The 13,513-nt window shown below is 42.8% G+C and overlaps 1 protein-coding gene across 1 annotated transcript; it reads right to left on the bottom strand.

Annotated features, from left to right (window-relative positions):
* Positions 1 to 1,439: 1,439 nt before the first annotated feature.
* On the bottom strand, positions 1,440 to 8,086 carry LOC133384533 (prolyl-tRNA synthetase associated domain-containing protein 1-like). Its single transcript, XM_061626475.1, has 2 exons — positions 7,800 to 8,086; positions 1,440 to 1,912 (listed from the first exon to the last, which is right to left on the bottom strand). Exons 1-2 carry the CDS (start codon positions 7,896 to 7,898, stop codon positions 1,475 to 1,477), a joined length of 537 nt encoding a protein of 178 aa, XP_061482459.1. The 5' UTR covers positions 7,899 to 8,086; the 3' UTR covers positions 1,440 to 1,474.
* Between the last annotated feature and the right edge of the window lie 5,427 nt (positions 8,087 to 13,513).

Raw genomic sequence — 13,513 nt, 5'->3', positions numbered from 1 at the left:
CTTTTCCCCTCTCTCTCTCTTTTTCAAAGAAGCTTTTATCTGGTCCTCCCAAAAGATCACAAACTTCTCAAGTCCACATGTATACAGTTGGGATAAAACATTAAAGGGGTCCATATCTGGAAGGAGGAAGAGGCTCACATCTCATTTGTTGCTTATGTGCTCCACGCATTTGAACTATAAAGTGTTAAGTCAAATGCAGTTGTGTTAGGAATTCTGTGAGTTGTTCTGGTTGCCCAATTTTTTTTTTTTAAAAAGATAGCGTACAAGTAAAAAAGTGACTGAATCAAAATGGCCAAGGGATTGCTGCAGCTTTCCAATGGGAATAGGGTGTGGCAGCAGATCTGAGGGACAAGTTATATATTTTTGTTAGAAGATCAGCAATCTCATATTTGAGTTCTTTGAGAACTCTTGGGTGGATGGATATTAACTGACCAAGCAACAACCAGAAGGGAGCTATACCCATGACGGGGTAGGTGTGCTTATTAATGGATAGTCTCCAGGGAATCCTCTCACATACCTCGATGTTCCCCTTTGATTTTTCCCATATTGGTGAATAATTACTCTGCCATAACAGTGAATGCGAAAGAGGCTAAACCTTAACAGCATGTTTTGAGGAAGGCTCCCTCCATGCCTAATACTGAATGGACCAGCTCTCAATGACAGGGATTCCACTCCCTAGTAGCTTTGACATATACAAGCCCTTCGAGACACTAACCACAGAGGACTGCTCAAGGACTTGCTAGCTTTTGTGTAACAGACTTCCATTGTGCTTGTTGAATCCATTATGCTCTTGAATGAAGGACATCTGTCAATCTTAGTTTCAGGCGAAACATCTGAGCTCAGGTCATTTGGGGAAAAAAGTAAAGTGTGCCTGGTGTGGTGTCTAGAAAACAAAAAGCTTGGAAACCACTACTTTAAAATGAGCAAAGGGCAGCTTAATTATTTAAGGAGCTGCTTTATCCTGAGTTAGACCTTTGGTTCATCTAGCGCTTCCTTGGGTCTCAGAGAATTTTCCCTACTCTCTTGCCTAGATCAATGGAGAGGCTAGGTACTGAATCTGAGATGTTCTGCATTTCAAATATGTGCCCTACTGCTGAGCTGTGGCCACTCACATAGAGCGGTGTGTCTGGAAACAACATTGGTCACATCCAAACTACATATTCAAAGCACTCTTACGCCACCTTAACAGTCATGGCTTCCACCCAATGAATCCTGGGAACTGTCATTTGTTAAGGGTGCTGTGGACTGTAGCTCTGTGAGGGGTAAACCACAATGACTGTTAAGGTGGCATAAATGTTAAAACAGTATAAACACATGGTGTGGATACGACCATTATCAAGTACATCCTAAAATCAGAAGTAAAGTATCCTCCAACAAAAAGTATTATAATTTTGAAAAACACTATACAAACATAGTTACATTTATTGGACAATTAGCATTTTCAAATTTTCACATTACAAATGGTGTTGTAAAGCTACTTGTCACTTTCATCAAAATGTACAAGTATAGGTTCATGTCCTGTGGACTTGAGAAATCTTAGGAAATCATCTGGATGTAGTCCCATGGTTGCTGCATTTGTCATTGGGTGAAAATACAACCTATCATGGCCTCCTTCCAGAAAGCCAGCATCCAACACAAACTTCACATCCCCCTGGTCACAAAAAAGAGCTAAGGGGGTCACACATCCCTGACCAACTTTCAGCTTATCCAGCATGGCCGCTTCATCTGCAAAACGCAGATTCCCACTGCCAACGCCCAGTTTCTTCGCCAAGTCATTTAAACTGATTTGCCTGTCATGAAGAACTGTCACCAACCAGAATCCTTTTTTCTTCTTATCTTTAAGGAAAAGATTTTTGCTGTGAGCTCCTTTCAATTGCTGGACATAAGGCATCATTTCTTCAACTGTGAACACCTGCAAGAGATCATTGAAAAAGTGGGCTATTTCTTGCATGATTCAATGGCTGAGCTACTTTTAAAATTATGCATAAGCCACAATGTCTCCTGGGCAAATGATTCTCCGGAACGAGAACCATGCAGAAATCTTGCTCATCTCAATTTGGTGTATATGATATTTATTCGATTTTTACCTGTCCTTCACCATAAGGTCCCAGGGCAGGTTACAGAAATTTAAACTTCAGTATTAAAAATAGCGTAAAACAAATTACGGCCACAGGAATAGGGCGAGTCCTGAAAATATCTCTCTCCGGTGTCAAAGGCCAGGGTAAAGAGGTGTGTCTTCAGCAAATGACAAAAACTATTATGATGAAGGTGCCAGACACACCTCTGCAGGGAGGGAATTCTACAAACTAGGAGCTGCCACAGAATGCTCTAGGAACACAGACGTCTAAGTGGAATGTGACCACAGGCTTCATGTTACCCCTGGACAGCAACAAGACTGGCTAGTATAAATCCAGAAATGTCTACACAAGCAGTAGGCTACAACTATCTTGCCCTCCACTGCCAGCACACTCCAGTGTCAGTCAGCCTGAGCGCAAAATCCTTTTCAGAAAGAGAGACAAGGCGGCATCAGGATTTGAATTTGGGTGATGATTCAGCACTCAAGTTAATCAAAGTGATGGGTAAACGTGAACCGCTCCAAAGCAGAAGGCCAGTTACTCCTTGCTCAACATGAATCTCATGTTATACGTTGCAACTTGCTATAAAGGTGTAGCAGCAAAGTGATCAAGGTTCATAAGTGGCCAGTGGCTGGTAGCCTTCCTGGGGCAGGTTTGAAAATATATAGAAATAATTCTATTCTGTTAAGACAGCTGGTATAGCACAGAGGGGAGGAGAGCCTGGCTGGGAGTCCAGAGTCTGTGAGTTCAAATCCCTGCTCGTGTCTCCTGGGAGTAAATGGCCAGCTAAAGATCACCCCCACAGTGAGTGGCTTAGGGGTTACGTGCCCTGCCACCTGTGCAGCCGTGGGCAAGCTGCATAGTCCCAAGGAGCCCAGTTGCCCCCCAGCTGGCACTTCAGACAAGGAAGGGGCTGGCTTGTGCAGCTGTGGCAAGCTGAGCAGGCCCTAGCCAGCTGGTGAGGGAGGACTAGCCGCAATGGTAAACCCCCTCTGAATACCGCTTACCATGAAAAGCCTATTCATAGGGTCACCATAAGTCAGGCTTGACTTGAAGGCAGTCCATTTCAATTTTTTATTCTATTAACATCTCAGACAGTTTATGCATAAAATTATAGGGGTTTGCATATGGCTGCATATGTGTTCCAGTCATGACAAAGAAGCAAAGTTTCTAGATATTCTAAATGACTATTCCCTAGACCAGTTGGTCATGGAACCGACCAGAGGGACGGCAACCCTGGACTTAATCCTCAGTGGGGACTGGGACCTGGTGCGAGATGTAAGTGTTGTTGAACCGATTGGGAGCAGTGACCACAGTGCTATTAAATTAAACATACATGTAACTGGCCAATTGCCAAGAAAATCCAACACGGTCACATTTGACTTCAAAAGAGGAAACTTCACAAAAATGAGGGGATTGGTAAAAAGAAAGCTGAAAAACAAAGTCCAGAGGGTCACATCACTCGAAAATGCTTGGAAGTTGTTTAAAAACACTCTATTAGAAGCTCAACTGGAGTGCATACCGCAGATCAGAAAAGGTACCGCCAGGGCCAAGAAGATGCCAGCATGGTTAACGAGCAAAGTCAAGGAAGCTCTCAGAGGCAAAAAGTCTTCCTTCAAAAAATTGAAGTCTTGTCCAAATGAAGAAAATAAAAAAGAATACAAACTCTGGCAAAAGAAATGCAAGAAGACAATAAGGGATGCTAAAAAAGAATTTGAGGAGCACATTGCTAAGAACATAAAAACCAACAACAAAAAATTCTATAAATACATTCAAAGCAGGAGACCATCTAGGGAGACGATTGGACCCTTGGATGATAAGGGAGTCAAAGGTGTACTAAAGAACGATAAGGAGATTGCAGAGAAGCTAAATGAATTCTTTGCATCTGTCTTCACAGTGGAAGATATAGGGCAGATCCCTGAACCTGAACTAACATTTGCAGGAAGGGATTCTGAGGAACTGAGACAAATAGTGGTAACGAGAGAGGAAGTTCTAAGCTTAATGGACAATATAAAAACTGACAAATTACCGGGCCCGGATGGCATCCACCCGAGAGTTCTCAAAGAACTCAAAGGTGAAATTGCTGATCTGCTAACTAAAATATGTAACTTGTCCCTTGGGTCTTCCTCCGTGCCTGAGGACTGGAAAGTGGCAAATGTAACGCCAATCTTCAAGAAGGGATCCAGAGGGGATCCCGGAAATTACAGGCCAGTTAGCTTAACTTCTGTCCCTGGAAAACTGGTAGAAAGTATGATTAAAGCTAGATTAACTAAGCACATAGAAGAACAAGCCTTGCTGAAGCAGAGCCAGCATGGCTTCTGCAAGGGAAAGTCCTGTCTCAGTAACCTATTAGAATTCTTTGAGAGTGTCAACAAGCATATAGATAGAGGTGATCCAGTGGACATAGTGTACTTAGACTTTCAAAAAGCATTTGACAAGGTACCTCACCAAAGGCTTCTGAGGAAGCTTAGCAGTCATGGAATAAGAGGAGAGGTCCTCTTGTGGATAAGAAATTGGTTAAGAAGCAGAAAGCAGAGAGTAGGAATAAACGGACAGTTCTCCCAATGGAGGGCTGTAGAAAGTGGAGTCCCTCAAGGATCGGTATTGGGACCTGTACTTGTCAACTTGTTCATTAATGACCTAGAATTAGGAGTGAGCAGTGAAGTGGCCAAGTTTGCTGATGACACTAAATTGTTCAGGGTTGTTAAAACAAAAAGGGATTGCGAAGAGCTCCAAAAAGACCTCTCCAAACTGAGTGAATGGGCAGAAAAATGGCAAATGCCATTCAATATAAACAAGTGTAAAATTATGCATATTGGAGCAAAAAATCTTAATTTCACATATACGCTCATGGGGTCTGAACTGGCGGTGACCGACCAGGATAGAGACCTCGGGGTTGTAGTGGACAGCACGATGAAAATGTCGACCCAGTGTGCGGCAGCTGTGAAAAAGGCAAATTCCATGCTAGCGATAATTAGGAAAGGTATTGAAAATAAAACAGCCGATATCATAATGCCGTTGTATAAATCTATGGTGCGGCCGCATTTGGAATACTGTGTACAGTTCTGGTCGCCTCATCTCAAAAAGGATATTATAGAGTTGGAAAAGGTTCAGAAGAGGGCAACCAGAATGATCAAGGGGATGGAGCGACTCCCTTACGAGGAAAGGTTGCAGCATTTGGGGCTTTTTAGTTTAGAGAAAAGGCGGGTCAGAGGAGACATGATAGAAGTGTATAAAATTATGCATGGCATTGAGAAAGTGGATAGAGAAAAGTTCTTCTCCCTCTCTCATAATACTAGAACTCGTGGACATTCAAAGAAGCTGAATGTTGGAAGATTCAGGACAGACAAAAGGAAGTACTTCTTTACTCAGCGCATAGTTAAACTATGGAATTTGCTCCCACAAGATGCAGTAATGGCCACCAGCTTGGACGGCTTTAAAAGAAGATTAGACAAATTCATGGAGGACAGGGCTATCAATGGCTACTAGCCATGATGGCTGTGCTCTGCCACCCTAGTCAGAGGCAGCATGCTTCTGAAAACCAGTTGCCGGAAGCCTCAGGAGGGGAGAGTGTTCTTGCACTCGGGTCCTGCTTGCGGGCTTCCCCCAGGCACCTGGTTGGCCACTGTGAGAACAGGATGCTGGACTAGATGGGCCATTGGCCTGATCCAGCAGGCTCTTCTTATGTTCTTATGTTCTTATGCTTAGGGTTTTTCCCCCCTCATGTGACTGTAAATAAGTTATGTCATTTTCACATGAGTGAAAATACCTCCTATCACTTTGGTGTATTCTTCCTTTACCAAACACATACTTGCATCAATGATACATTCTGGGTTACCTCTGTGGTTGCTCCTTTATTGAAAATCAGTCAAGGCTTCTCCTAGAGAACTGGGATGGCTTCCTCCAACCGCAGAGAATGACAGGTTGCTTTCAAGTAAGGACATAAGAAAAGTCCTGTTGGATCAGGACAGTGGCCCATCTTGTCCAGCATCCTGTTCTGATAGTGGCCAACCAGATGCCAATGGGAAGCCCACAAGAACCTTCTGTTGTAGCCAATAGAACTACAAACCCAATTGTTGTGTGGGGCCAGAGAGGGGTTGAACTTCCTGGAGACTGCAGCTGGGGAGGGAGGGCTAATTCTTCACAGCTATACTCTCCAGGAACACTAACCTCCGTCCAAAAAAAAAAAATTAGAAAAAGTGAGAACACTTCTGTTCAAGCCTAATTGCTGGTGGGGGAGAGTGAGTATAGTCTATTATTTAATTAATTCATTAATTAATTTATATCCTGCCCTTCCTCCCAGCAGGAGCCCAGGGCGGCAAACAAAGCACCAAAAAACTTTAAAACATCATAAAAACAGATCTTAAAATACATTAATACAAAACAGCATTAAAATATTTTTAAAAACAACCTTAAAAAAGGGTTAAAAACATTATTAAAAAACATATTAAACAATTCTGACACAGATGCAGACTGGGATAGGTCTCAACTTAAAAGGCTTGTTGAAAGAGGAAAGTCTTCAAAAGGCGCCAAAAAGTTAGGAAAAATATAGAACAAAAAACGGAACCCCAAACAAATCACAACAGAAATTTTAAAAAATGGTTTCCAGTTCAGAATAACCTGCTAAATAACATATTCAAAAATCTACAAACTTCCAAGCCCAGGAAAGCCTCCAAACAGAAAAAACCAAAATGGCCAAAAAGCTGCAAAATAAGATGCACCTTGGACAGCTCCTTGAAACTTTGGACTAAAACCAGGAGGGGATACTACTGCCCCACTGCTATGGAGCCAGCAGCTGCTTTTAGATCAACTTCTTTTAAATCAGTCCCAATACCCTACTATAACTAATGTAAAGGATGATGTAACCCTATACACACTTTCCTGGGAATTAACCCCACTGAACTCAGTGGGGTTTTACTTTGGCGTAGGCATGCATAGGATTGCTTGGGCAAGGAAGTGTAACGGAATTAATCGCATATTCTTCCCTGGCCAAGAAAAACAGAACAAGTACTTCTGTTCTATTTGCTGGTCATTGACCGAAATAAACTTACTTACATTTTACTTCTGTTCTATTGAATTCGTACCCTGCTTTTGTTAAAGGGTGAAGAATCCTGGCAGAATTATTATAGATATCCGATCTCTTTCCCAAGGCCTTTCACAGCTGCTGTTTTAATCGTTTGTCACTATGAGCCCGTTTGTCGTCTGCTGCTTTAATGTGTCTGCGCTGCTTTTAGTGCTGCAGGTCACATCCTCACCACACATTTAACCTCACCGCACATTTAAATCACACGGCTTCCGCCAAAGAATCCTGCAGTTCATCCCTCTCACAGCTCCCATTCAAAGCACTTTTGACAAACTACAGTTCCCAGGATTCTTTGCGGGGAAAGCCATGTGCTTTAAATGTACGGCGTGGATGCGACCCTGGAGATGTCAATTGGAAGCATAGAAATAAATAATAAATAAAATTCTTGGGCAATCGGAGAGTCCCGCACAACCCGAGATCAAAGACGAGCCTCAAAAGGGGGGCTTGCCTTGCAGGCAGGGCTGAAACTACGGCACTTTCAGCCTCCCTTGATAAATCCTGCCCGCCGCCGCCACCACCAGCATTTGGAAAGAGAGGCAGTGTAAGCAGCAGGGGCTGCAAACCTGAGCCAGCCACGTGGCGGCTGCTTTTCCCTGCCCCTTCTTTCTCTTCCTGCGGCTGCCATCCGCGCAGTCACTCACTTGGGGGTGTTCCAGGCTGAGCGCTTGGATGCCCAAGCCCTGCAGGTAATTCTCGAGCGCCTTTCGAAGTCCCCCTTCCTGCTCCTGCTGCCCGGCCATGGCCGATCCTCCCCATTCGCTTCAGGCCTCCCAAGCTGATGATCCTCGTCAGCTGATCTGCGAGAGAGGAGGAGGTGCCGCCTTTCCGCTTGACCGGAGAGAGCGGACGGCGAGGCCGAAACAAATGTCGCGTTCCTGGCTCGCGGAGCCCCTTTGCAGTTAGTTGGAAGCCGCCTCTTATCATTAGGGTGGGATTCGGCTCCTGAGGCACGTTGTTTACTCGGTAGTAAATACCTACTGATTTCAAGGGCGTTTGCTCTCCAGCCATTGACCTCACGAATGGCTTTTATCTGGCCAAGATTACTGCCTAGTCTTTCTACGCAGCGCGATCCTATGCATGTGTGTTCAGAAGGAAGACCTATTTTGTTCAATAAGACTTGCTCTCAGATACCACCTGGGGCTTGGCATCGGTTTGAAGCACAAGCCTTCGAGGCATGGGAACTGTAGTTTACCCCTCACAGAGCTATAATTTCCAGCATCCTTCGCAAAACTACAGTGTAGGCCTTTGACACCGAGAGAGATGGACCCACCCAATTCTTGTGACAGTAATTTGTTTTAAACGATTTTTGACATTTCAAATTGTTGTAACCCACCCTAGGACCTTATGGTGAAGGACACCTAATAAACTGAATTCATAATAATAATACTATGTATTTACTTAAGCTTTGAGAAGAGAAGACTGAGGGGAGATATGATAGCACTCTTCAAGTACTTGAAAGGTTGTCACACAGAGGAGGGCCGGGATCTCTTCTCAATCATCCCAGAGTGCCGGACACAGAATAATGGGCTCATGTTGCAGGAAGCCAGATTTTGACTGAACATCAGGAAAAACTTCCTAACAGCTAGAGTGGTAGACAATGGAACCAGTTACCTGCTGGGACGAAGGGCAGGGTGTAAATCAAATAATAAATACATAAAGAAATACCTAGAGAGGTAGTGGGCGCTGCAACAATAGAGGCCTTCAAGAGGCAGCTGGACAGCCACCTGTCAGGTATGCTTTAAGTTGGATTCCTGCATTGAGCAGGGGGTTAGACTCGATGGCATTATAGGCCCCTTCAAACTCTACTATTCTATGATTCTAGAAAGCCTCATTGACTTCAGTGTGACTTATTCCCAGGTAAGTATGTGTAGGACTGAGCATAAACCAGCCAGATAGGCAGGTTCAAGGGAACTGGCTTTTCTATTTAAGAAGTGTTGGGGTGCAATCTCTCTTTGCAATCCAAGGAAATAGTGCCAGGATGGAGAACCTGTGGCCCTCCAGATGTTGTTGAACTTCATCAGCCCCCGTCAGCATAGCTGGTGGTCAGGGATAAAGAGAGTCCAACAACATCTGGAGGGCCACAGGTTCCCCATCCCTGCATGCTTTCCTTGGATTGCAAGGAAAGATAGCAACCTAAGATTGCATGTTAGGCTGCAGTTCTGAGCGTGCTTGCTAGGGAGTAAATCCCATTGAATACAATGATGGAACGCCTCTCCCGACATGAACCCACCCGTACACTACGCTCAACATCCAAGGCCCTCCTCCGGGTGCCTACTCCGAGGGAAGCTCGGAGGATGGCAACAAGGGAGAGGGCCTTCTCAGTGGTGGCCCCCAAATTATGGAATGATTTTCTTGACGAGGTGTGCCTGGCAACAACAGTTATCTTTTCATCGCCAGATCAAGACTTTCCTCTTCTCCCAGGCATTTTAGCATATGTTTTTTAATTGTTTTTAAAAAATTTAAATTGTGTTTTTAAATTGTTTTTTGTGTTTTTAAATTTGTATATTTGTTTTTAATGTTTTTAATTGCTGTAAACCGCCCAGAGAGCTTCAGCTATGGAGCGGTATATAAATGTAATAAATAAATAAATAGATTTCTGAGTAAACATGAATAGGATTGCAGTTAGTTTAGATATAATTTGTGATAACATGACTTATCCCTCAGAGATTATTTAGGTTTAAACTGATGCAATACATTCCTGTTTGCATTATAAGTGATTTGTCTGCTTAAAATAAGAACACAGTGTGAGAAGTTTTTCTGCAGAAGTCATAGGAATGTAGAAAGCTGCCTTCTGCAGATTTGGGCCATTGGTATGTCTAGCTCAGTATTGTTTACACTGAATGGCAACCATTCTCTAGGATTTCAGACGGGTCTCTCTGGGCCCTACCTGGAGATGCTGGGGATTAAACCTGGGACCTCCTGCATGCAAAGAAGATGCTCTGCCACTGAGTTACATCCCTTCCCCTAATATTCATTCAGTCTTTCTTAAATGAATATGGCGTCTTGTGCTATTAATTCAATATGGCGTAATGAGAGACATACCCAGTGGATTGGGCCTTAAGAGTTTTGAGATTCTCTTTCAGTGTTGTGAGCTAGTCTTTGCATGTATGCCAGGAGGGATTTGCTAAGCTGTTAAGAAGAACAATCTGTTCTAATGCAAGACATTAACTGCGAAGAGAATAAATTAGCATTAATTCTAGGGGGAAACGGATATTAAGTTGAATGGTTTTAATTGTGCATTCACACTTATTTGGCAATAGGTGAAGTATAGAGTATGAAATGCATTGCAGTTCAACTGCTTAATGACAACAGCTGCTTTTCGTGCGTTTTATTTAATAAACCAATTATCTAAATAATCTTGTCTACAACTGAAGTGAGATGTAATATTAATCCTGTTAAAATGCTTCTGCCTAGATACAAGTAACAAAAATATGAAGGGGAGAATCTGCAAGGTCCCAGGCTATGGTCTGAAGGCACATAAGGCCAGCTCCTTGCTGAAGTTAAGCAGAGTCAGGTCTGGTCAGTGCCTGGATGGGAAACCGCTTGGGGACCATATGTAATCGCCTTGGGTTTCTATCAGGAAAAGAAAGGCGGGGTATAAATGTAATAAATAAATATTTTACAACTAAAAAGACTTACAGTTTTGATGATTAGATCGAGGCCTTCTGTGACATGTCATGATTTTTAAAATATAAATAATGCACTTTGAAATAGTTGTTTCATGATGATCCATGTATTCCAGGATTTGGCAACCTTTTGGAGCCTATGGGCACATTTGCAAACCAAATAACCTGTTGTGGGCAACACACCTACACCCTAATCTATTGGTTACAATAGAATGCTTCTTTCAAGCCAAATTTCGGCACAGGGAAGGAATCCCATGGGTACCAGAAAAGACCTCTGTAGAGTAACATGTAAATCTGCAGATGCCACATTGGTGACCCCCTGATGTATTCTGCAAAACAGTGTCTGGGATCCAAAGAGTTGCAAGCCCCTTGCATAAGCCTATGCAGTAGTCCAGTGGATTTTTTTTTTACACCTTTTCTGGGCAACTGGCACACACACACGCGTACTCTGTATCGTTTGACAAACTGCATAAGAAGCATTTCTCAGCTTCACAAGCAGTTTCCTACTCAGCCTAGAGAGGTGGGAGTTACATTCTGAGGTAAAACAAGTCCAAAGGCCCCTTTAGATCCTGGGCAAGCTGCAATCCTATTGACATGTCAGAGGTAAACCTAATTGAAAGCAGGAATTATTTCCCACTAAAGATGCTTGGGGATTTCACTGGCCGCATGTTGTGCTGATCTGCAGACCAGGCTTAAAATCATATAATTGACTCAAAGTTGGAAGGTACCTCAGTGGTAATCTAGTCCAACCCACTGCTGATGCAATAAATTCACTGCACAGACTTATATGTACTTCTGAAGAGTTGTGTAGAAAAGGACATTTTAGCAGGTGAGATTAAAGCAATTCAATGAATGACAACTAGAGATCACTCTGCCTTGCCCTTCTGTTACATTGGAGCATCTTTGCCAAGGATTCTAATAACCGTTAAAACCCTGTAGCATCCTACAAGACCAGAAAATAGTGAGTTTGATCAAAATGCCAAGGTGGGATACAGATAGAACACAAAATTAAAACAATTATAATTACAGCAAAACAATAAAAGCTATAGTCAGGCAGTAAAATAGTAGATAAAGCTAAACTTCGAAAACAACAGAACCCAATTAAGCGTTAAAAGGTTAGGCAAGAAATAAAAAATGCTAAAGTTTATCAGGTTAAGTGCCTGGTGAGCATCGCTAGGGAAACTATTCCAAAGATAGGTTGCCACAATCAGGGCTCATATCTGGCATCTGACATCCTTGAACAGCTACAGGTCCCCACCACTGATAAGAACATAAGAGGAGCCTGTGGATGAGGCCAGTGGCCCATCTAGTCCAGCATCCTGTTCTCACAGTGGCCAGATGCCCATGGGAAGCCCACAAGCAGGACCTGAGTGCAAGAGCACTCACCCCTCCTGCAGCTTCCAGCAACTGGTTTTCAGAAACATACTGCATTTGACTATGGTGGCAGAGCACAGCAATCATGGCTAGTAACTACTGATAACTTTATCCTCCATAACGCCTGACATATATGTGTTGTAAAAAAATATCAAAATTATCAATTAAAAACAGTTGAGAACAAGTAATTAAAAACTCCCGAAGGACAATTAAAATTAACAGTAAACCAAAAAGGGCTTGGAAACAAACTACAACCTAATAAAGTTGTTTTAAAACCTGCAAGCTGTGTTCTGATCAAAGGTTCCCAGCCAATAATCAGAAAGCTGTATTTTGAACCAAGTCAGTTTGTGGGATTCCCTCCCATTGAATATTAGGCAGGTGCCATCTCTGCTATCTTTTTGGTGCCTTTTGAAGACTTTCCTCTGTCAACAAGCCTTTTAAGTTGAGACCTATCCCAGTCTGCGTCTGTGTTCGAATTGCTTGTTAATATGTTGTTGTTTTTAATAATATGTTTTTAACCCTTTTTAAATATATGTTTTTAAAGCTTTTTTTAAAAAATGTTTTTAACGTCGTTTTGTTTTAATGTATTTTAAGGTCTGTTTTTGTAATGTGTTAAAGTGTTTTTAGCGCTTCTGTTTGCCGCCCTGGGCTCCTGCTGGGAGGAAGGGCGGGATATAAATCAAATAATAAATAAATATAAGCAATACTGTGCATTGTAATAGGCATGACAGACTCCTCTGCTAAACTGTGGCAACTGGAACAGGAAAAAACAACACTGAACTTGGATATGAAAAATGTACGTGAGGATGGCTACACAGTCTCATAAATCTTTTTCAAAAGAAAACTGTACATAATGTGGCATGTCTGTTAAGGAGAACTCTTGTCAAAAGCGGCTTTTCCTGGCATGGCAGCAGTCAACATATGTCTGCTGTCTTCACTGATTGTCCCTGTATCGCTCTTACGCCTCCACCCCCAGCAACTGCAGTCATATTGCAGATGCCTGGATCTTTTCAATGAAATTCTTCCTGGCACAAGCATGACATCAGTACCACAGATTCGAAGAAATTCTAGGCAGAAGCAGTGATTGTTTTAATAGTCTTTGAAAACCCTTAATCTTCCCCTCCCCTCCCTTCACATTAACAATGTAGAGAAACCCCAGGGATAATCCCAAATGACACAGTGCAAACAAAGTGCTCTTTAGCATGGTGAGAGGAGGGTGGGTTTTTTTTAGGAGGGCCCTAGACTCATAAGAACAAGTAGAGGATTGCTACAGATAAGAGTTTCTTGGCAGGAACCAAAATGAGAGTTTAGACTATCAATGCAATCCTGTGCTGATTTATTCAGAAGTAAACCCC

The sequence above is a fragment of the Rhineura floridana genome, chromosome 4 (assembly GCF_030035675.1).
Source record: "Rhineura floridana isolate rRhiFlo1 chromosome 4, rRhiFlo1.hap2, whole genome shotgun sequence".
NCBI lineage: Eukaryota > Metazoa > Chordata > Lepidosauria > Squamata > Rhineuridae > Rhineura > Rhineura floridana.
The sequence above is the reverse complement of the archived record's forward strand: the minus strand, read 5'-3'. Positions and strand labels throughout refer to the sequence as shown.